Source organism: Protopterus annectens, chromosome 5.part0 (genome assembly GCF_019279795.1).
Source record: "Protopterus annectens isolate FY-2018-M chromosome 5.part0, PAN1.0, whole genome shotgun sequence".
Lineage (NCBI taxonomy): Eukaryota > Metazoa > Chordata > Ceratodontiformes > Protopteridae > Protopterus > Protopterus annectens.
The window spans coordinates 1,170,979,854-1,171,004,590 of NC_056735.1; the positions used below are offsets into that span (position 1 = coordinate 1,170,979,854).

A 24,737-nucleotide genomic window follows, 5' to 3' on the forward strand; every position below is an offset into this window, starting at 1 on the left:
CACTTTGTGAAGACCCTGGGCGCAGCTGATAAGCCAAAGGGCAGTGCAGAGAACTGATAATGCAAGTAGCCTGCTTTGAAGCAGAGGTATCTTCTGCAAGATTCCCTGATTGGGATAGGCAGGTAAGACTCTTAAGTCTAGAGTTACCAACCAGGCATCTTTGCCTAGCATAGGAAATAACTGTTGAAGAGTCAGCATCTTGAATTTTGGAATGTCCAGTAATGTGTTTAGAATAGTTAAGTCTAAAATTGGATGCCATGATTTGTCTTTTCTGGGTACCAGGAAAAGTCTTTAATAGAAACCTTGTCCCTTTTTCCTCTTCTGGTACTGGATAAATAGCCCCCATGTTCATGAGGGATAGTACTTGTTTCTGGGCCTCTGCCCACTGATTTGGGGGCAGGTCTGGCCATCCGTTTGGGATTGGTAACGTGTGGAAATGTAATCTGTATCCCTGGGATACTATATTTAAAAGCCATTTGTCCTGGGTTATAAGTTGCCAGTTTCTTGCATGAAGTGCCAGTCCCCCCCCCCCCCCAAAGGGGCGGCTAAGAGGCAAGTGCTTGGCAATTGTAGAGGGAAGTCACTGAGACTGTTTATCGTAGGGAGGTGCCTTGATGTTTCCAGATTTGGAGGTGGAGGCACCCCATTGCTTTGTTCTAAAAGGCCCTTGTGACTGAAACCTGGAGCCTTTGAAATGTCTTGTTTTCACTTGAGTGGCTCTCGAAGGAACTGGAAAGGACCAGTTCTTAGTAGGCCAGTGCCTACTAAATCTTGGAGGTTGCACTTGTAAGAAATCTTTCACAGTTTGCATAGGATTTAGCTTTATCTTCCATCTTTTTTAAAACTTCTTCAGCCTTATTACCAAAGAGACGGTCCTGTTGTAAAGGAGCATCCAACAATTTTGCTTTGACATGATCAGGCAGAGTTTGCTCTTTGAGCCAAGCATGCCTTCTTAACACAGACCCAGTTACAGCAGCCCTGCAAGAGGCCTCCAAAGAATCAAAACCACATTGCAAAGTATGTTTTCCAACTTGTTCAGCTGAATGCAATAAATCCTGTAAATCTTCATTTTACACACAGTCAGAAATTAACATCATTTTCTGTTTAAGCAGTCCCATGATATGCTGTTGATATTTAAGCATATGAAATTGACAGTTTAAAGCCCCGATTGCCAAGGTTGCAGAAGTGTAAACCTTCTTACCCCATCTATCCAACGCCCTAGAATTTCTGTCAGAAGGGGTAGGATTTTTAGCAATACAGGCCTTAATGCCCTTGGGACCCTGTGAAATGGTTTCAGGATCTGCAATAGGATTTTTGAAAAGGAATTTGTGTGAGTCAGGAACCCTGTAGTATCTCTGTCTGGCTTGCAAGGGGCTGGAGGCAGAGAATCAGGAGCCATACTAGATTCTGAAAAAACATCAACAATGTCTAGAACAGGAGGTATAGTCAAAGGCCTATGAAGAGGAAGAAGAAGAAAATTCCTTAGTCTCTTTTTAGATTCAGAGAAATCCTGACTTTCCCCAGTGGAAATGTTCCCTTAAGGTATGTAAAGTTTCTCCAAAAGAAAAATCCTCAGGTGGAGAAGCAGAAGGAATGGAATCTTCTGTATCAGAATCCACATAAGTAGGTATAGATAAATCCTGTTCATTAGAAGAGTCAGAAGAAATAGAATCCTGTTCAGAAGATTCATAATCAGTGTCTTGTCTAGGCCTCTTAGGAGGGGCTTGGCTACCCCTGATCAGAGTAATTAATTCTTCAGCCATTTTGATCATTTGTTTTTTAGGCATAGGGGCCTGCACATGCGGCCCAGGTGTCGTTTTTTTAGACATAGATTCAGATTTTGGCCTTAGTTTTGAAGATGGCGTCTGTCTAATATACAAATCTGTAGGCCTGAAAACACCCTCAGAAGCCGGTGCCTGCACAGCAGCTCTGGACCCATCTACGGTAGAGACATCCGCGGGTTCCATAATTGAAGTATCTCGCGGCATACCGGACTCCGAATGGGTCTCAGTAGAGGCCTGCGAATCAGAAGTGGCAGGTATCAGGGGCTGTGAAAGCACCCCACTGAGTACAGGCGAACTGGCGACTGGCTTAGGAGAAGCATCATAGTCAGTTTTGGACCGCGACAGTCTGTCTTTTTCTTTGCGTTTTTTTTTTTTTTTTTTTTTTTTTTTATGTATTCCGGTAGTCAAGATTGCTAACCGATGACATTTCTGGATAATTAAATCATGAGCCAAAATATTTAGAAGCAAAAATATACCAATGTTTAATAGCGCATTGATTAAATTTAGCACAAAACCGACAGCAAGGTACGTTGTGGTCAGGGCCTAGGCAAGGAATACAGTACAAATGAAAATCCTTATGGAGGTATTTGCTTCCCACAAGTAATGCAATTATTAACTTTTACTGACATCAGTAAGGAGCAAGAAAAAGTTTCCCCAATGGGGTACTTAGCTTTTAGTTGAAGACTTCGGTCCTGAAACTCAAAAATGAAAATTTCAGGACCAGCACTTGCGAACTGCTTCTGCTTCGGGCACTGCGGGGCAAGAAAGACTGATGTAATGGCGTCGGCTGCATGTTTTATATCTCTGATGACCTGACGTCATGAAAGAAGGGACAGCAACCGAAACAGGACCCAAGACTTTGTTAATCAGACCGACTGAGGGCAACCTGCCAGCAGATTACCCAAATGTAATGACTGAAAAAGTGAAACACGAAGAACATCAAGAGGGAATTGGTTCGGCAGAGGAAGAAACCTCTCTCTCTAGCTTAAATGAACAAATTAGAGATTTTTGTTAAGTTCTCCAAAGCTAATTATGAAGTAGAAATAGCCTCCTTAGCTAGGAATACTCAAGGCATTATTTAACTACATCCAAAATCTAAAAGGGAATACCCAGCTATGCGCTGAACTGGTTGTGGAGAGAACCACCCATATTCAACCGGAGGTCATAGGCAACCTGCTAGCTGACAGATTTGGAGCAAACGTCATGCCCCTGTCCCCTCCAGTCCTCCCCCAAAATATACCTCCCAGCATTCCTCAGCCTATTATCTTAAGACAGCGGGTCATCTCGGCATTCACCAAAGCCAAAAACAAAACCCTGCATCAATGGGACCAGACATCTCAGGTTGCCTTTTAAACAACCTAAAACATGACCTAGCAGATGCATGTGGATCCCTGTTTAACAGCAGCCTGCGAACTGGCCATGTTCCAGCAAACTGGAGGATAGCAACAGTAATCCCTCTAAATAAAGGGAGACCATCAAAAGACCTTGGGAATTGTATGCCCATAGGCTTATTAGCCTCATCTGCAAGGCCATGCAAAGAATCCTTATGGACCTTATTAACAAGGACAGGTAATCGCCAAACTCTGAACCCAACTTAGTTCAGATTTGTTAAAGGTAGATCATGCTTATATAACATGGCTGGACTTGTTTGAGAAAGTCACCAAGGCCCTGGACGAGGGAAAGATGATGCATACCACCTCTCTTGACCTAGCCAAGGCATTTGACACAATGCCCCACACTCGGGTATTGTAGAGAAATTCTCCCAACTGAGAATTAACCCCTACACTACCAGATGGGTAGCCAACTGGCTCACTGACAGGACACATACTGTCAAAGTGGGTGACCTCACCTCTAGCAAAAGACCAGTGGCGTATGACAGGGTTCTGTACTGGGCCCCTTACAGTTTGAAATTTATTTCTCAGAAGTCCAGGCAGACTTGGACAGCCTGTGGCTGACCAAGTTTGCTGACGATTGCATAATGGCAGGAATCAGAGTCCCCCCACTGATGTCAATATACTGCAGACAGGGTTAAGGCATACAAATGACTGCTGCTAACGCCACAGATTAAAGCTACATGCAAAATAAAATGTATTATCCCTTAGGGAAAGCTGACATCCCTAATTACATTAAAGACAGCCCCCCCCAGTGTAAAAGTACAGTTGTGTACACTTGCCACAAATGTAGATGTTAGAGTGTACTCACTGTTGCAGTCCTTACAAAATGGGTTATCTGGCTCCCAGTAGCCCCAGTCGGCCAGAATACCAAAGTCCTTGGTATATGACGTCGGCTGCCTTCGATTTAAGCCTGACGTCAAGTAGAAAGGAAGGCAGCCAACACCATTTCCTCAGTTTTTCTTGCCTTAACTGTCAGGAGCCCCCCAAAAAGGTTAGACCAGTAAAAGAAAAATCCAGTCTGTGCCCTAGGAAAATAGGGGGATGGAAAGGGGGGGGGGACTAGGACTGCAACAGTGAATACACTCGAACATCTACATTTAAGGTAAGTGTACACAACTGTATTATGTTAATCGTGTTTCACTGATGCAGTCCTTACAAAATGGGTAGATTCCCAAAGCCCAGGAAAAAATAAGAGAGGAGGAACACCTACTGTTTAAGGGCTGGTAAGGATGCCCTGCAACACTGCAGAGGCAAAACCAGCCCTGGACTTGGAAAAAAGGGCAAATTGTAATGCTTTGTGAAAGTGTGGACAGAAGTCCACGTAGCTGCTTCCAGGATGTCCCTAGTAGGTCCACCTCTTAAAACAGCTGCTGAGGTAGAGGCTGCTCTAGTAGAATGGGTCCTAATACTCTGTGGAGGAACCTTGCCATGCTGTAAGTAACAAAAGTGAATACAATGAGCAGGCCACTTAGAAATGGTCTGTTTAGAAATAGCTTTGCCCTGAGCTCCAGGAGCAAAACTGACCAACAACTGATCCGACTTTCGAAAAGATTTAGTCCTATCCAGGTAAAATCTAAGCTGTCTATGCACATCCAGGGAATGCAGTAACCCTTTCTCCTTTATTCTGAGGATTAGGAAAGAAGGTAGGCAGGTGGATAGACTGGTTAAGAAACAGGCTAGAAACCACCTTGGGCATAAAAGAGGGATTAGTTCAAAGAGAAATCAGATCCACATGGAAGATGATAAAAAGGCTCTACTGCTATTAAGGCTTGCAGCTCAGAAACTCTTCTAGCTGAAGTAATAGTCAAGAGAAAGGCAGTTTTCCAGGAGAGAAACTTCAAATATGCCGAAGCAGCTGGTTCAAAAGGAGGCAGAGTAAGTTTCTCAAGTACAAAATTAAGATCCCAAGCATAAGTAGGAGCCCTTCTGGGAGGCATTAAATAGCTAGCTCCCCTGAGGAACTGTTTCATCAAGGGATGAGAGAAAATGGGTTGCTCAAAGGAACAATGAGCAGAAATAGCTGCAGCATGAATCTTGATAGAATAAAAAGAAAGGCCACCATTAAAGCAAGCCAGCCAGATTGTCAAGAATAAGAGGAAGCGTAGGTTGAGAAGGGTCTTCCCCTCTAGTCTGCATCCAAATGGAAAATCTTTTCTACTAATCTGCGTAAGATTTCCTAGTGCTAGGCCTCCTGGCCTCACAAAGGACCTTAACCACTTGTTGGGAAAGGTTTAAATTATGAGCCAGGCTGCCAAATACAGAGTCTGAAGAGGAGGATGCAGAATGTTTCCCCCCACCTGAACCAAGAGATCTGGCATCAGGGGAAGATGCCAAGGCTGAGACTGGGAGAGACTGCGAAGTAGTGCATACCAATGTTGCCTGGGCCAGTCTGGAGCTATGATGATGGCCCTTGGTTTTTCATCCCTTATCTAACAGCACTCTGGGAAGAACAGGCAGAGGAGGGAATGCATAGATCGAGAGCTGTGTCCAGGGGAAGGACAGAGCATCCACTTTCCAAGCTATGTCGTGATAATCCCTGGTGCAAAAGGCTGGAAGGAGGAGGTTGGTCGGAGAGGAGAAGCGATCCACCTGGGGAGTGCCCCAACACTGAATGTTGCGAAAGAAAATGATCGTGTTTAGTTGCCACTCGTGAGGATCCAGGACCTGCCTGCTCAACCGGTCCGCCAAAGTGTTGAGTCTTCCTGGAAGAAAATGAGCTATCAGGTGAATGCCCATGGAAACTGCCATGGACCATAGTATTATATTTTGTCTGCACAGGGGGTAAGAGAGAGTCCCTCCCTGCTTGTTGATGTACCACAGGATTGTGGTGTTGTCTGTCTAGACTAGAAGAGTACCAGGAGAAAGAAGATGCTTGAAAGCCATCAATGCCTGCTGGACTGCCATCATTTCCTTCAGATTTGTGTGTAAATGAACCTGTTGATAGTTCCAAGTCCCCTGAATGCACCAGACCTCTAGATGTGCTCCCCAAGCGTAGTCCGAGGCATCTGTGGTGAGAGTCTGGCTGGTAGGAGGTGGACAGAAAGGCAGGCCTTTGATCTGTGCACAGGCTGTCATCCACCAAAGAAACTCTGTCTGCAGGCAGGGAATCAGAGGAAGAATCAAGTCTAAATCCTGAGTGTCTTGACACCAAAGGTTTTGAGGTACCACTGTATTTTCCTCATATGCAGTCAGGCATATGGAATCATCAGAATACAAGAAGCCATGAATCCCAGAGCAAGCAGGAATTGCCTTGCAGAGAGCTGGGTCATACTTGCCAAAATCCCTAAAGTAATTCGAAAGATCCATTTGCTTCTCTTGAGGGAGGATACCATCTGAGCGGCTGTGTTCAAACTCGCTCCCAGGAATACAATCTCCCTGGTGGGTACCAATTTTGACTTCTTTTCATTGACAGTGTAGCTCAAAGAGGTGAGAAGGTTCTTTACCAAGTCCAAATCCTTTAGAAGTTGATCTGGAGAGTTTGCCTGAATAATAATCGTCTAAGAATAAATCTGAATGTTTCTTTGCCTGCAAAAAGCAATAACTGGAGCCAGGCATTCTGTAAAACCTCTGGGAGTAGTAGATAAGCCAAAGAGCAGTGGAGAGAATTGGAAGTGCCTGTCCCCCGTCTTGAAGTGAAGGAACTGCCTGCAGCGTTCCCAGATTGGGATGTGCAGATAAGCTTCTTTGAGATCCAAAGTCACCTGCCAGGAATCCTTGGCCAGCATTGGCAGCAACTGCTGAAGAGTGAGCATTTTGAACTTGGGAATCACCAGAAAAGTGTTTAGAATGGACAAATCCAGAATAGGGCGCCAGGTGCCCCCTTTTTTGGGAATCAGGAAAAGTCTTGAGTAAAAACCCTGGCCTATCTGTAGTGCAGGAATTGGTTCTATTGCTCCCAGGTTTGGCAAAGAAGAAATGTTTTTCTGCTTCTGCCCTTTGATGTGAGGGGATATCTGGGTATCCTTGGTGGACTGGGAAGGTGTGAAAGAAGAACTTGTAGCCTTGGGATACTATTTTGAGCACCCATTTGTCATCTGTGATGGTGTACCAGACATCTGCAAAAATGTCTAACCTTCCCCCCAAAGGAAACCCTGGGCCCGCAGAGGCAGGCAGGGGAAGGCCAGAGTCATTGGGAATGCTTGCTTTGGGAAGTTTGCTTAGAACTCCCCGATTTTGAAGAGGAAGCCTGCCAGTGCTTAGCCTTTTGAGGGGTGGAAGTCTGTCCCCTAGAAGACCTGTAACCCCTAGGCCTAGTGCGACCCTGTTTACTAGGGTCAGGAAAAGTCCAATTCTTAGAAGGGTAATTGCCTACTAAAATGAGGGGGCTGCACTTGCAGAAAATCCTTAACAGTTTGCATACATTTGGCCTTATCCTCCAACTTTTTCAACACCTCTTCTGCTTTACTACTAAAAAGATTGTCCTTGTACAAAGGTAAATCCAGTAATTTAGATTTGACAGGTTCAGAAAGGGGCTGTTCCCTGAGCCAAGCAAGTCTTCTAATAACAGAACCAGTGGCTGCTGCCCTGCAAGAAGTCTCCAAAGTGACAAAACCACAATGTAGAGAATGTTTAGTGACAAGAGTGGCAGAATTCAATCAGAACTCTCCATCAGGGAAGGAACACCAGCAATTTTAGCCTTAATGGCCTCCAAAGTATGCTGCTGAAACTTAAGCATATGAAAAAGACAATTAAACGACCTAACGTCTAGGGTGGAAGAAGTATAAACCTTTTTACCCCATCTATCTAAGGACCTGGATTCCCTGTCAGACGGAACAGGATTTTTGGCAACAGTGTCTTTAACACCTTTTGGGCCCCGAGAAATGATCTCTGGATCAGCAGTAGGATTCTTAAGGAACTGATGAGAATCAGGAACACTATAATACCAGTCAGGCTTTCTGGGAGCAGGAAGAACAGAATTAGGAGTCAAAGAATTCTCCATGAAAACATCAACTACTTCCAAAACAAGAGGGATAGCCAAAGGCTTATGCTGTGGCAAATGCAAGAATTCCCTAATCTGTTTCTTAGACTGAGGGTAGTCTTGACTTTCCCATTTGAAATGCTCCCCAAGAGTATTCAGAGTATCTCCAAAAGAAAAATCTTCTGGATGGGAGGCGAATGGGATGGAGTCTTCTGCATCAGAATCCTCAAAAACAGAAAAAAGTTGAGAGTTTCCCTCTTCATCAGCAGAAGTGCTGGAAACCTCAGTCTGAGGCAGACAAAACTTCTGGGGACAATTCCCTAGCCCTCTTAGAAGGAGGTGGCGGAGAGCCCCTAATAAAGGTAAAGAGATCACTAGCCATCTTAATAGTCTGAGACTGAGGCATTTGAGGGGAGGCCGGTGCCTGCTTAGGAGTAGATTTTTGGCTGGAAGGCCTGCTAGAAAGCCGGAGGGACTCAGGAAGCCTAGCCACTGCAGTAGTCTGAACCAAGGTAGTCAGTCTGGATCTTGTCTCCGGTCGGAAAAAAGCGAACTCAGAAGTCGGCGCGCCTGTTTAGCGGCTCCAGATCCATCAGAAGTGGTGACTAGCAGAGGGTCAGAAGACTAAGTGGAAGCCTGTGGTTTGAAGGACTCAGAAGAGGTCTCCGCAGAGGCCTGTTGCTGAACATCCGCGGACTGCAGGGGCAATAAAAGCACCTCACTGACTATCGCTGGGCTGACAACCAGCTTAAAGTACAGTTGTGTACACTTACCATAAATGTAGATGTTAGAGTGTATTCACTGTTGCAGTCATCACATTTGGGTCATCTGCCTGCAGGTAGCCCTCAGCCGGCCTGAATACCAGAGTCTTCGGATTTCTGTGTCGGATGCTGTCGCTTCTTCCTTGACGTCAGGTCGTCAAGGGTATAAAACATGCAGCCAACACCATTACATCAGTTTTTCTTGCCCCAGATGTCAGGCGCCCTTACAATAGGGAGCAATTATATGGTATAGTATACCCCCAGCAAAAAGCAAATACACATGACATAATATATGCCAAACAAGAAGGAAAGGTAGAACAAAGAGAAGTCAGGGGGCTGGAGGTAGGGTAACCAGGACTGCAACAGTGAATATACTTGAACATCTACATTTATGTTAAGTGTACACAACTGTACTGTTCTTAGTGTTTCACTGTTGCAGTCATCACATTTGGGTTGATTCCCAAAGCTAAGGAAGGGACGGGGAAGTTAAAGAGCATTAGGGCCAGCTATTAATCCCTGCAAGACTGCAGAGGCAAATCCAGCTCTGGATTTAGAAAGGATAGGCAAGTGATAATGCTTAGTGAAGGTATGTACAGAGCTCCAGGTAGCAGCTTCTAGGATGTCCCTGGTAGGGACTCCTCTCAGAAATGCTGCAGAGGTAGATGCAGCCCTGGGGGAATCTGATCTTATCATCCGTGGGCTAGGATTTCCATGGTGCTTGTAGAAGAAATGGATGCAATGGGCTATCCATTTGGAAATGGTTTGCTTTGAAATAGCCTTCCCCTCTGCCCCTGCAGCAAAGCTAACTAGCAGCTGTTCAGATTTTCTGATAGATTATATTTGGACAGAACTAAGCCTAAGTAGTCTGTGCACATCCAGAGGGTGCAGTATTAGTTTCCCTTTGTTTTGTGGATTAGGGTAAAAAGTAAGCAAATTAATGGACTGATTTAGGGCCACAGAAGACACCACCTTGGGCATAAAAGGAAGGATTAGTCCTGAGTGAAACCCTGTCCACATGGAAGATAATGAAGGGTTCCACTGCCATGAGGGCCTGTAATTCGGACACTCTTCCCTAGCTGAAGTAATGGCTAGAAGGAAGGCTGTTTTCCAAGAAAGGAATTTCAACTCTGCTGTAGCAGCTGGTTCAAAGGGGGGGGGGGGGAGTGATCTTTTCCAATACAAAGTTAAAGTCCCAGGCTGGAGTGGGAGGTCTCCTGGGGGGTCTTACATTTTTGGCCCCTCTAAGGAATTGCTTTAGCAAGGGGTGAGAGAAGAGGGGTGGCTCAGTATTACAATGTGCTGAAATGGCAGAGGCATGAATTTTAATTGAGAAGAATAGGCCCTTGTGGAGCATTTCTGTTAAGTACGGTAGAATACGAGGTAAGCTGGGCACCGCTGTGCCCATCCCCTGAGCTAGGATCCAGAACAGTACCTTTTCCACTTTTCAGCATAGGATTTTCTAGTACTAGCCATCCTTGCCTCCAGAATGACATTCAGTACATGCTTACTGAGGGATGCTAGGGGAGAGCTCACGGAAATTAGCCAGGCTGCAAGGTTCAGGGTTTGAAGCTGAGGGTACAGAATCTGGCCTGCCTGCTGGGACAGCAGGGAAGGGGGTCTGAGGCAGGTGCTATGGTTGTCACAGTGTCATACTGCGCAAGAGGGGATACCAGTGCTGGCGTGGCCAGTCTGGTGCAATCAGTATTGTCTTTGTCTTGTCCTGGACCTTCGAGAGGAGAGGCAGAGGGGGAAAGGCATAAACTGAGGCTTTCCCAGGTGAAGGACAGGGCATCCACTTTCCAAGCTTGGCTGTGAGGAGTTCATGTGCAGAATTTATGCAATTGGTAGTTTTGAGGGGAGGCAAACCGGTCTACCTCTGGAGTCCCCCATTTGTTCCTCAAGAGGTTGAATATTTTGGGTTCTAGTTTCCATTCGTGTGGGTCCATGAGATTTCTACTTAGGTCATCTGCCAGTGAATTTAGCTTGCCTGGCAGGAACTGAGCTTGCAGGTGTACTTGGTAGCTCAAGGCTGTGTTCCACAGAGCCATGGCTAGTCTGCAGAGAGGTACGAGTGGGTTCTCCCCTGTTTCTTTATGTACCACATAACTGTGGTGTTGTCTGTCTTTACCGATAGTTGTCCTGGAAGAATACGGTCTTTGAGGGCTGTCAGAGCATTCTGTACAGCTAACATTTCTTTTTGATTGATATGCAGGTGCATCTGTCTTGGGTTCCATTTGTCCTTAATGCACTACCCTGCCATGTGAGCCCTTCATGCATAGTCTGATGCGTCTGTTAGGGTTTGGGAGGCAAGGGGTAGAGTGAAAGGGAGTCCCTTGTTGTGGTAACAGGCCTCTACCCACCAAAGGAACTCTGTCTTCATACAAGAAATGATAGAAATCATGGTTTCCAGGTCCTGAGAATGTTGACACCATAGGGTTTTTAGATACCATTGGAGTTTCTTCATATGCAGTCTTGCATATGGAATTAGTAAAATGCAAGAGGCCTTGAACCCCAGGGCTTGCAGTATTTTCCTTGCAGATAGCTGGGGTTTTGTGGCCAATAGTTTGAATTAGGTTGTCAAACTTGTTTCTCCGGAGTGAGAAATGCCACCTGGGAAGTTGTGTTCAAGCTTGCTCCCAGGAATACAATCTGTTGGCTGGGTACTAGGTGAGATTTCTTTTCATTGATGGAGTACCCCAGAGAGGTCAGAAGTTTATTTACGAATGCCAGGTGTTGTAATAGCTGAATCTGCCTGAATAAGACAATTGTCCAAGTATGAGTAAATTTGAATATTTCTCTGCCTGCAAAATGCAATGGCTGGAGCTAGGCACTTTGGCTTATCTACTGCGCCCAGGGTATTCAGAAAGGGAAGTGCAGAGAACTGACAGTGCATGGAGCCTGCCCTGAACAGGAGGTATTTCCTGCAAGATTCCCTTATTGGGACGTGGAGGTAAGCTTCCTTTAAGTCTAGGGTTGCCAGCCAGGCATCCCTGGCTAGCATGGGAAGAAAATGTTGCAAAGTTAGCGTTTTGAATTTTGGAACTACCAGAAAGGTGTTGAGAACAGAGAGGTCCAGGATGGGACGCCAGTCTTTTCTGAGTACCAGAAAAAGTCTTTAATAAAAACCTTGTCCCCTTTGTTCTGCTGGGACAGGTTGAATAGCCCTGATATTGAGAAGAGTGAACCTGCTGTTGGGCCTCCGCCCATTGGTTTGGGGGTAGGTCTGGCCAACCATTTGGGATTGGTAGTGTGTGGTAGTGGAATCTGTATCCTTGGGAAACTATGTTCAAAACCCATTTGTCCTGGGTAATGAGTTCCCAGTTTTTTTGCATGCAGGGCAAGCTTTCCTTCTAAGGGAGCAGGTAGTTGAGCGGGGCTTGGAAGGGTTAGGGTTAAGTCATTGTGCCATTTTTCCATAGGGGGTGGCTTACTATTCCCTGCTTTGGAAGTGGGAGCCCCCCACTGTTTAGGTCTGTGCGTAGCCTAGGTGGTTTGCTGTTCCTGGGTTTGGACTGAAGGCCTAGAAGGGACTGGAAAAGACCAGTTCTTTGAAAGCCAATGCCTACTGAATCTGGGAGGCTGCACTTGTAGGAAATCTAACAGTTTGCATTGATTTAGCTTTTTCCTCCATCCTTTTGAGGACTTCTGCTTTGTTGCCAAAAAGGTGGTCTTGGTTTAAGGGAGCATCCAGTAATTTAGCTTTTACATGATCAGGCAAGTGTTCCGTAAGCCAAGCATGCCTTCTAATTACAGACCCAGTGACAGCAGCCCTGCAAGATGCTTCTAAAGAGTCAAAACCACATTGCAAAGTATGTTTACCAACTTGTTCTGCAGAATGCATTAAATCCTGCAATTCTTTGTGTTCGGTACTGTCAGGAATCAACATCATTTTCTGTTTAAGTAGCCCCATAACATGCGGAATCAACATCATTTTCTGTTTAAGTAGCCCCATAACACGCTGCTGACAGTTTAACATATGAAACTGGCAATTTAACATATGAAACTGGCAATTTAAAAGCCCTAATGGCCAAAGTAGCAGAAGTGTATACCTTCTTACCCCATCTGTCTGAGGCTCTAGAATCTCTATCAGAAGGGGTAGGATTTTTGGCAGCAGTAGCCTTAATGCCTTTTGGTCCTTGGGAAATGGTCTCTGGATCCGCAGAAGGATTCTTGAACAAAAACTTGAGAGAGTCAGGTACTCTGTAGTACCAGTCAGGTTTTCTAGGAGCTGGAGGTAAAGTGTCTGGGGTAAGGCTAGATTCCAAGAAAGCATCATCTACAATGTCCAGAACATATGGGATAGCTAAAGGCCTATGTTGAGGTAGTAGTAAGAATTCCCCAAGTCTCTTTTTGGACTCAAGAGTAATCCTGGCTTTCCCAGCGGAAATGCTCCCTAAGAGTGGGCAAGGTCTCACCAAAAGAAAAATCCTCTGGAGGGGAAGCAGAGGGAATACAATCCTCTGCATCCTACTCCTCATAAGTAGATAAGGACAAATCCTGGTAATCAGACGGAACAAAAACATCAGAATCCTGATCAGAAGAATCAGAAAGAAAATCAGTTCTAGGTCTTTTAGAGGGGGAAGGCTGTCTTCCTCTAATTAAGGTAATAAGGTCTTCAGCCATTCTAAGCATTTGTTTTTTAGGCATATGGGCTTGAGTCTATGGTTTGGTCATCGGTTTTCTAGGCTTGGTGCAAGTTTTTGGCCTGGAGGTAAACAATGGCGTCTGTTTAATAAGAATGTCTGTGGGCCTGAATACACCCTCAGAAGCCGGTGTTTGTGCAGCGGTTCCGGACCCATCCAAGTTAGAGACGTCCACAGGTTTCATAGTCTAAGAAGCATCTCGCAGCATACCGGACTCCAAATGGGTCTCAGTAGAGGCCTGCGAATCAGAAGTAGCAGGTATCGGGGGCTGCAAAAGCACCTCACTGAGTACCGGCGGACTGGCTACTAGTTTAACGAAAGCATCGTCGGCAGTTTTGGACCTATGCGGTCTGTCTCTGTCTTTATCCTTACGTTTTTTCGGAATATCGGTAGTCAGATGACTTGAAGCCATTTCGGAGTACACAGAATGAGTACGAAAATAATTAGCTGCAAAAATAGCCTGACGACGAATAGTTCTGGCGTTGAACAAGGCACAAAATCGACAACAAGGGATGTCATGGTCTGGGCCTAAACAAGTGACGCAGTAAGAATGAAAATCTCTGAGGCATTTGCTTTCCACAGGTAAGACAATTGTTAGCTTTTACTGATATCGGTTAGAGCAAGAAAAAGGATCCCCAACGGGGTACTTAGCTTTTTTGAGGACTTCGGGTCTGAAACTCGAAAATGAAAATTTCAGGAGTCTGCCAACCGGCACTTGCGAACTGTTTCTGCTTCAGGCACCACATGGCAAGAAAGACTGATGCAATGGCGTCAGCTGCAGGTTTTATACCCCTGATGACCTGACATCAAGGAAGAAGTGACAGCAAACGTAGAAATCCGAAGACTCTGGTATTCAGGCTGGCTGAGGGCTACCTGCAGGCAGATAACCCAAATGTGATGACTGCAACAGTGAAACATGAACATCATCAGGGACATCAGTTAATTTGACCCCAAGCCTGTCATGGTCCTTATCCTTGCACTTCTTAGGCACATCTGAAGTTGGGAGACCAGAAGACACCATACCGATGAACTTGGGCCAAACTCCGAAATGCTTGAACAAGATCCAAGCTCTACGGCAAATGGTACACAGGTTGAAAGATGCACAAAGAACGCAATTAGGGACATCATGCTCAAGGCCCAAATAAGTGACACAACAGGAGTGAAAATCATGGTGCGGAATCTGTTTTCCACAGGCAAGACAGTTATTGACTTTCTCAGAGTTGTTAAAGCAAGAAAAGAGGGTCCCCAATGGGGTACTTCTCTGAGGATGCCTTCAATTTAAGCAGTCGGAATACAAAAGGAAAGTACTCGGCCGTCCAGCACTCATGCAAAAAGCTTCTGCTTCGGGTTCCGCGGCAAGAAAGACTGAGGAAATGGCGTTGGCTGCCTTCCTTTGTACCCGACGTCAGGCTTAAACCGAAGGCAGCTGACATCATATACTAAGGACTTTGGTATTCCGGCTGACTGTGGGCTACCGGGAGCCAGATAACCTATTTTTTAAGGACTGCAACAGTGAAACACGAACATCCTAATGGTATGTGATATGGGTACTCAGGTTGATTGCAATCTGAACTTTGACCATCACATGCCCACAATAGTAAGGAAATCATTGTATGTAGCACATCTTATAAGTAAAGGCATTGCATCTAGATCCAAGGATGTTATAATTTCATTATACTCAGCAGTCATCAGACCAATAATTGAATATAATGCTCCCTTTTACATGTACCTCGTCAGACACCTGCAACAACTGGACGGACCATAGGTTTCTCACCAAGAAACTACAGGGTACACAAAAGTCTTGCACGGAAAGACTGAAAGCCCTATTACTGTATGTCTCTTACAAATTGCTAAGAGGTGACTGGTGCCTGGTTTAAAGAGCAGTCTTTGACACAGCTCTGATGGAAATGCTACACATTCGTAAATCAAACTGCATGAGGGTTACTTGCTCCAGGGATCTTAACCTAACCTCAGACATGAACAGGGCATGCTGGATACACAGATGCAGCTCCCAGAGACTGCCACTTTATTGGAACAAGCTTCCAATTCATGTGAAAAAGAGCCCCTCCCTGACCCTCTTTAAATGCAGCCTAGATCACTAGATGGGTGACCACACATTCACTTCTGGGGTAGCAGCCATGACCCTCCTGGACACAGGAAGTTAGTATTAACTACCATAGGCCCTTACCTCTGCAAACCTCACTCACTTAACAAGCGACAATTGGGGCAACTCAGAATAAATATGGCTGGGATTGTAAGGGCTCTAGGGCCATTTGCTTAGCAATTTTCTGAGCCTATGAATCATTATTCCTTTTGGGCCCCAGATGTATTATGCTAGTCCTATTACCTATACAATAAAGTTATGTTTTATAAATATTGTAGTAACAGGCAACTACATAAATAGCTAAGTTGCCTGATGTCCTATATGTAAAACTCTATGTGGAACATGCATCTTTGTACATGTCTAGCTGTTGTAAATGTGGAACTTTTCTCCTCAGGCCTCGACTGAAAAACGACTCTTTGTCCAGTCAGACCTTCCCGGTAAACAAATGTTAAATAAGTAAAATAAAAAAATAAAATATTTACAGTAATTACATTATCTACATTATTGCATACTTATTCTATTAAATATCTGTGGAGAATTCATTTTCTTTCAATAACAAAGCTGGCACTTTAAATTCTTTTTATTTTTAAATATAGATTTCTGGAGTATCACTTACTAGCTTTCTCACATTTACATCTGAAGTGAAAATCTTCCATTTTTTTTAAATATAGGACATAAAACGAAGTTAGTGGCAACCTAACACTCAAATTTCTCCTAAAAAAACTTCCCCCTCTTTTGGACAATGTTGATATAATTGCTCAGGCTGATAACATCTACCAAATCCAATGTCAGGTCTACCGCTCATCCTTCTACCCCTCCCCCAGGTTTACTCTGGTGTCACTGGGGCTGGTTGTGTACCTTAAGACCATCATGGGGGATTGGTGGTCTGTGCTTCCATCTGGTGGGTATTTTTTGTATTATATGCCCTACCCATTTTCCCTTTCCCCAATCCCCCCATGCTCATTAATCATGTCCAATGACAACTCCCTTCTTTGGACCAGGTCATGCCCAAGGGCAACTCCTCTCTTTGGACCACTTCTCCCATTAGGGAGAGTTACTCAACAAGTGCCCTCACCAAGGATGAGCTTGCCCATCCCTTCCTGCCACTCAATCACCTGCCCTAGCCAGTAATCAAATCCTGGTTAGTTAAGCTGTAATTAGGCCTTCAGCCCTCTGACATCCCAATACCTCAAACATTTCTTAATTGAGACCCAACAGCCCAAACAATCCTGAAGTGGCATCACAGGAGGTCAACTCTTAGTCCCACATACCACAGACCATGACTGTATGCATGACTTAAGGGACGATTTCTTGTGGGCAAGATGCTCAACAATTTTCTCCAGATAATCTGAGCACACACCAACAGAAGAATCCTTGAACACTTCCCCAAGAATTATAGCTGGGGATATTATTCCTTAATTCATTCATCCATCAAAGCAGATGAAGGGTTGGGCTCAAGTCTATTAGCAAAGCATGAACTCACTAAGTGCACTTACTTTGAGGAGGATGATGCAGTAACTTGCAACTGGAGTTACATGATATATCCCCAGCTGATTTCCCTAGAAAAAGCTTGACTGCTGATATTCACAAGTCATGATGGAACCAAAAGCTCTTTCCTCCATTTCTTTAGCAGCCAAGGTTGAACCTACACAGTTAGCAAATGGCAACATCAGTCTCTTCTCAAATGTTGTACAATGTCCCAATAGACTTATGAAATGACAGTTCAAGTGGACTTAAAATAGTTCCTGCTAATATACCTACTGTATATTAAATGAAAATGTACTTAGACTAATTAAAAAATTACAGCGTGCTATTCTATGTTTTCTGAGAACTGTCAAAATTTTGCTGTCTGAACGGTTATAAATGTTAATAAAAGTTTTAATAACCGCTACAATTATCCCAAAGGTATACAGCTGCCACCTTCTTAGAAACCCAAAGTGGGACATGGGGGTGTGATCATATATATGATGTCAGAATAGGTGTGGCTAAGACTCAATGTGACAAGTGTGAGAAATAAGTTCATAATGACACTGACTTCCAGAAATCATGGGGTGCTAGATAATCCGTGGCCCATTTTAGAGCTTTTTTCCAAACTTTTGATCCAATGACAGCCTGAAAAAACTTTCAAAGAACAAATAAAATGTGTTCATGAAACTAAAACAGTTTCAAATACTCAAGAAAACAAGAGTCACTGAGGGAACAGTAGAGTGCAAAGAAAAAGCAGGAGATATCATGCATTGGCCAGAAATGTCAATAATGCCGGATGCTACCATTTTCATACTTGGTATTCCTTAGCAAATACATACTGATGCAAAATCTATTGCATTTTTTTTTAATAAATAAATCAGAGGACTACAATCAGCCAGTAATGCTAGACAGTACAGTTTCTTACTTTGTATTATTTGGAAAATGCATGTTGACAGAATGCCTGTTCTTACTTTTCTTATCCCTCTCGTACTCTTTCACTACTCTCTTCTCGCTTGTCCACTCTTGCCTCATTCCCTCTCTTTCCCCACTGTTACTACTTCTCTCATATTCTTACATCCCCCATTCTCATATTCTTATTCTCTCTACCAACTTTAAACTTTTCTCTCCTTGTCATACCCTTTCTTTCTCCGTCTCTCTCCTTCACACTGTTTTTGTCTTCTACTCTGTGTCTTAAGCTCTCATTTTCTTTCTCTCATTAACCGCAAGCCACTTCTAAGACTTAACACCGTCCCTGTTGAATGACTGTGCTGTCCGACATCAGTAGGTCCTAGTTTGGTCAGAAAAAAACAAAAGAAAAAAGAAAAAAATGTGACAGGGAAGTTAAATCTTTAGTTCTCCTCTCTCATTTCCACCCTTTCCTGACCACCTGCAGCAGCAACAGTGCTAGTCTACCAAGAGTACCCTTCCCTTTGAAATACCAACAACTGTAAGCAACCACAAAAACCTTTTAACTGTCCCCGATTTTGCCTATGTTTGACGTCTCTTAAAATGTTTGATTTTCTGGTAAATCAGTGAACAATGAAGACTGCTGTCAGTAACATCAGCCCAGGCATTACAGACTTTCATATTCCTGTTGTTTAGAAATGCACGTTGTTGCAAAAAAATGATATTCTATTAACTTATGTGAATTAGAGTAATACTTAACAATGGTCCTGGATTTTGGGTTGTTCTCCCTAATTATTCTTTACCATTGACCCTGATGTTTGGTAACTTTTGGACTGTTTTTTCAAAAGTAGTGAAAATCATGGCACATACAGCCATTAAATTAGGGTGAGCATATATTACAAACATTTTTCAAGAAAAATCCCTTTTGTAATTTAGCAAACAAAGTTCACAGCTTCAGGAATGCCAAAACAATCAGATAAACTACCTGCTATACTTTTAATTATATGTCTAAATCTCTATGCTTATGTAAATATCTTCTGCAATCATATGTTAACTGCTATATTTTTACAAGTGAATGTGTAAACCACAATGCTCATGTAAATGTCTTACATATAGTATATTAGCAATTGTTCTGGAGCTTTTCTCCCCGGGCCTCCAATGAAAATGGACAGCTACGTCCAGTTGGACCTCCCCAGTAAACAAATGCAAAATAAAGTGCTCTGTAAACTCCCACAGCAAGGATGAAGAAAAAAACTCACTAGTACCAGAAAATCCTTTCGAATTCCCCTACAAACAGGAAGATAAACACCAGTGGGTTATGACCCCTGAAATGCAGCACAATTAAAAATACAGCAATGAAGAAATGTAGGTGAGATCCCATAGCCTGTCATATCAACCCCATTGGTACTAAAACTATAGTTCCCAATCTTATCTCCAAACTCGGTGGCACTAAACATTAGTACTGCTACTCTGACAATGTTTGTTGATCTTTAAAATTTGAAAAGGCAGTCAGTTTTCCACAGTCTAACATCACTGGCTATTTATTTACTTTACATTTGTTGACCGGGCTAGTCTGGCTGGATACATATCCATTTTCAGCAGAGTCCCTAGGAGAAAAGCTCCACTACATACTAGTAAATATCAAAAAAGCAGTACAGTAAGATACAAATTATATGCATCTAGAGAACAATTCCTATGTAGCATAGTAACAGTACAGAAGCACTTTAACAAAAATATAAAATAAAGTGAGGATTCCTAATCTCATATTCTATGCAAAAGCAGGAGTAGAAAAATTGAAAGAAAGTGAAAATAGTAAGTCACACAAGAGTTTGTACAATATTTACAGTATTAACAATTAGGATAAATATTGTGTGTACAATATTTACAGTATTAACAATTAGGATAAATATTGTGTGCCAGGGCACAAGTTTTAAGAAATAGATTTGCACAACAGGGAGCAACATGTAGGTTTAAATAAGAGGAGAGATGACAGATTGCAGTAGTGTAACAAGTAAAAGAGAAAATGACGTTATAGGAAAAGTAGTATCCAAGTGGATACTAGGTGAGCTACAGAGGAAGGGTAGTACTAGTGACAGAGACGAGTAGAAGAGTAGTGGAGAGAACAGTAAAAAGAGCTGGATGCTGAGGTCAGTCAGGATTAGAGCAAGGGCATAGCCAGTTAGATTTGAAATAGTTCCTTAGTTGTTTCTTGAAAAGTTGTGATGAGCCTAAAGTAGTCAGTTCTATAGGAAGTTTATTCCAGTATGAGCCAACAACATTTGTGAACAAGGAGTCACCAGATTTAGTGTGTGATTTGAGAGTAACTACTAGTAAGTTTGTTAGCTGAGCGAAGGGAAGTAAGATTCCTGTAAGGGGCCACAAGGTTATTAAGTATTGGTGCATTAGTAGGGTAGGGGAGAATTTTATAGGTGATAACTAATTGATGTAGGAGAATAAGACTTTGAAGTTCAAGTCATGTATTTGACTACCGAACCCAATGGATAGCAGGCAGCACAACAGTACACAAAAAGTCCCATACTGCTACTTGTATAGTATACACAAAAACAAAAGAAAACAAAACATAAAAATGCTATGCTGTTTCAGCTTACACCTTCAGAACAGCTATCAGCATTATCAATGCTGGCTGGAAACAGATCTTGCCAGCAATGACTGAGTGGGGAAAAACACTCCTGGCTTGCTGCTTTTAACATACATTTTATAGTAATACCAGCAAACCGGGACATTTTCTTTCTCGCTCAATTAATGAGGGCAGTGGGACACAAAATACTGAATCGTAAATGTACTGCTCTCAACAGGGTGGGAGGCATCCTTACAGGTAATGGTTTCTATTTTTGCTAACTAGATGGGGATGATGCAGTAAATATGTTTGCTACCATTTTGGTATAACATGTACTGCAAAATGAGTGATTTTATCCTATGACAAAGTAAAGGAATTCTCCCGTATGGCAAACGTAGCCATTGGGAATATTTCTTATAAATTGCAGAAGCAATGTATTAAGAATAATTTATACTTTGACAAAAGATGGCTGGAATGCTTTGCAAAATCTAAGCAATAATAGGAATTTGATAGATTCTCAGATAATGAGAACTACTATTATGATTACGAATGTTGCACAGTATCTTAATATAAGTGAGGTTCATTTAGAGGACATCCACACCTACCACAAGCTCAGCTGAGTTGTAATCTGTATGAAGAAGCAATTCACAACTTTAGTAAGCTTTTAAATAAGGTGGTGAGGCCAAGATATCTTAAATGTGCTGAGGAAGAAAAAAAATGAAATTTATATACTTACCATAATAACAGATTCAGGTGATCCTCTGTCTGCATTCTATAGTAAGTTGGCTTGGTAGCTGAGCTTCTATCCCCTTCACACAATGCAATGCTTCTTGAAGATACAGTGTGACCACTACTATTTTGACAGAATGCATCAACTTCAAAGAAAAAAATCATGACCCAAGAGTTTCTGGATCCACCTCCAGATGGGTGAATAAATGATAATCTAGAGGAGGGATACATAGGAGGGTAAAAAACAGTATGTGGAGAGAGGATCAAATGGATCTGTCATTAAAGTACACAACATTCACATCCAATCTGATACAGTCTGCATACTGTAATAAGATGGGCTGAGTCCCCAACAGAAAAAACAGACTGGCCTCACAAAAATGTCCAAGATGGTGGCAGTCTGTCCATGATCTAGACACGATATCCAACTTACAGTGTTTTATAAAGTTGTATACAGAAGACCACTAACACACTGCAGTACATAAACCATCCAGAGATAATTTTTGAAAAAGGCTGCAGACGTTGCAACGGAGCCTTGTTGGGTGCTTAGGCTTAATGGCAAAGACTTGTTACTAAAAGCATAAAAACGTAATACAGTCACATAACCACCTGCGTGCTGTGACTTGTCATTTTTATCTAATTTGATAGGGCAAAGGAAAGGAAAAGTTGTTTGATGCAAAAAAAAAAAAATAGCAGCCATCTCTGGTCATCCAATGCAATTTAATCTCTCCTTTGTTTAAGTAACGGGAAAAATACTGGAATATTAATGGACTAACTAAGGTTAATTCCTCAAGGCACCTTAAACAATGGATTAGTTCTAAGGACCACCCTGCCTTTGTGAAAAATGAGATACAGTAGCTTTAAATACAGAGCATGAAGTTCTGAAACTTTAACAGCTGAAGTAAATGCAGCTTGAAAGAGTCTTCCATGATAGGCAATTAAAATCCACTCTTGCTGCAGGTTCAAACGGGTTACAAGTTAGTTTACTGAACATAATTCAAGTTGGGGGGGGGGGGTTCTGCAAGGTAGTCTGGAAAGGTACTCCTCTTAGAAAAGCTTTCTACACATGCTGAGAAGCCAGGCAGGAAGGGTAATACCCTTGATAAGAAATGTCAGTGAGCTGCACTGGGATTACCACCAGTGGTAAGAAACGGTGGCAGTGTGCCTCAACAGAATATCAATGAAAATGTCACATGCCCTGAAACATTAAAGGAAAAAAAACATCACAGCCAGCTTTCCTTAGTTGGAACAGCTTTAAGCCACTTGCAGAGTTATGCTAATAGGACCTTTGTGAATTAAAAGGTAGTGCCAAATCCAAAAATGAATTGGGTAAAAATGATGTAACAGCAGAAAGACCATCATTATTGGTGGAGACACTGAAGTGGGGAGACAAATACTGTGTGAAGATTATTTCTGCAATCTGTTCTGGATTAGTGATCATTTGTCTGGTCACTATTAGAGTTTAGAAGACCTCACCTTTTATGGCCCAGGTCATGGCTGAAAGGGTCAGATAAGAGCCATCTAATCCTATGTTAATTTTTTTTCATTAAAATTTATTCAGTTAACACAAAGGGCATAAACTGACCGTGCATACCCCCAAAAAAAATCACAGAAAATTTACTTTATAAAATAAACACAGCATGACTGAGTAACAAATGAAACATACTCTACAATTTTCCGACAACACTGTGTATGTATTTTACAAAGAAATACTTATGAATTAACAAAGTAGTACAATAATGTTTAATTACTACAATAAAATATATAATGAAATTTCCTTTATTACAGAAACCTACTGATGGTTAAAAATGTGATAAATCAGTATACAGTGGATGTATACCCAATGAACAAAGCTAATCAGGAAAATGAGCAGCATTAAACAATTTTCAAAACAGCACAACAAATCAGATGAATGTCAATGCATTAACTATTGTATTATAAATGTTAATTTAATCATCAAATGTGGAAATGAGTAAAACACTTGAATGGTGAAAGGCAGCCACCACACTTTTTCATGTTTTATCTCTATACAACTTTGTGCAGAAATACTATGAATGTACCAGAGTTGCTCAAACAAAAAGAACCCTTCAACTTTTCACCACAATTGTAGAATGCAAAATACTAGGATTCCTCCCATGCCCACCAAAATGAAATCCTTGCAAAAGATTATAACAGAGGAAGGTTAGGGAAAAACACCCCTTCCAAGGTGGCTATGTGTGAGGCCTTTGTACTTAACCTTCCTCCCTCCAAACATTGAACACACACACACACACACACACACAATGCTGTATAGAGCAAAAAAGTTTTCAGTCATTATTTTGCAGCTGAAAACTATTCAAACCAATCCCCATTCAAAGTGATCTCAACAGTCTGCCAGTGGTTAGTTATGCTACAGACAAACTGATTGGCTCACCTCAAGAAGGAAGCAGACAACAGCTGTTCTATCTTTTAAATCCCTGAAGAGCCTTCCCACAACAACAAAATCACAGAAGATAGGAACAATTGCATCAAACTGGATAAGTAATCACAACATCAGAAAAATAACTGCAAAAGTAAATCTTGCATGATTAAACTCAACTATATGAAAACAAACTTAAATATTCAGACGCTGACAGTATTAAGAATAAAATCAGAAATACTCTCTAGACTTGTTACTAATTAAGCATTTGTTGAACTTACTTTCACTGGAGAAAATTCATATTCAATGTATTCTCTCATCAAAGATAAATGAAGGAGATGAAATGTAGTTTCTTCTGGTGCAGTAACTCTGGTAATATAAAACAAACGTTAAAGCTGTTCATGCACAATACATTAAAAACATACGTCTTGCATCATCAATAACGTATATAATCCCTCCCCACAAATTAAAAATCTTCAGTGCCACATATTCACCAAAGTTTAAAAATCAGAAATGCCATAAATATGGAATGCAAAACAAGGCACTTAACAGGATTCTTTACACAAATTACACACGCATGAAATTTAGAAGCCAGTCAGAATTAAAACTGCACTTTAAAACTTTTGTGCTATCTTACGGATCAACTTCACAAATAAAACCATTCTTTGGGCTTAGCAGAGCCTCAAAAACACAGTATTGTTTGAAAAGGTTTTGCAACTTCCACCATAACTGCTTTGCCTAACATTGCCCTTGTCACTTTTCTGAACTTGATGTGCCACAATCAAACATACCTACGGTTAAACACTTTTACTAATATCCTTAGTGTAAGACAACCAAGGTAGTACTCATGCTCCCTATCATTACCTTCTGTATGTTGGGCATGGAATGTTTCTCCAATCACAGACTTTCTTCTCCAAATTATTATTAATTTAGCTATGACTGCAACTGTGTCAAATGGCACACTAATGTAGCAGTTAGTACTGCTGCCCCAGAGTGCCAGGTTGTCCAGCGGAGGTCTCAGATGGAGTGCTTTCTACATAGAGTCTGCAGGGTGCTCC

The 24,737-nt window shown here is 42.4% G+C and overlaps 1 protein-coding gene across 1 annotated transcript in view; it reads right to left on the reverse strand.

Moving 5' to 3' along the window:
• Nucleotides 1-24,737, reverse strand: part of XRN1 (5'-3' exoribonuclease 1) — a 2,408,514-nt gene that overhangs the window by 2,167,551 nt on the left and 216,226 nt on the right. Inside the window, exon 7 of the mRNA XM_044071018.1 lies at nucleotides 23,961-24,048. Coding sequence (XP_043926953.1) covers nucleotides 23,961-24,048 — 88 coding nt within the window. The remainder of the gene's footprint in view (nucleotides 1-23,960; nucleotides 24,049-24,737) is intronic.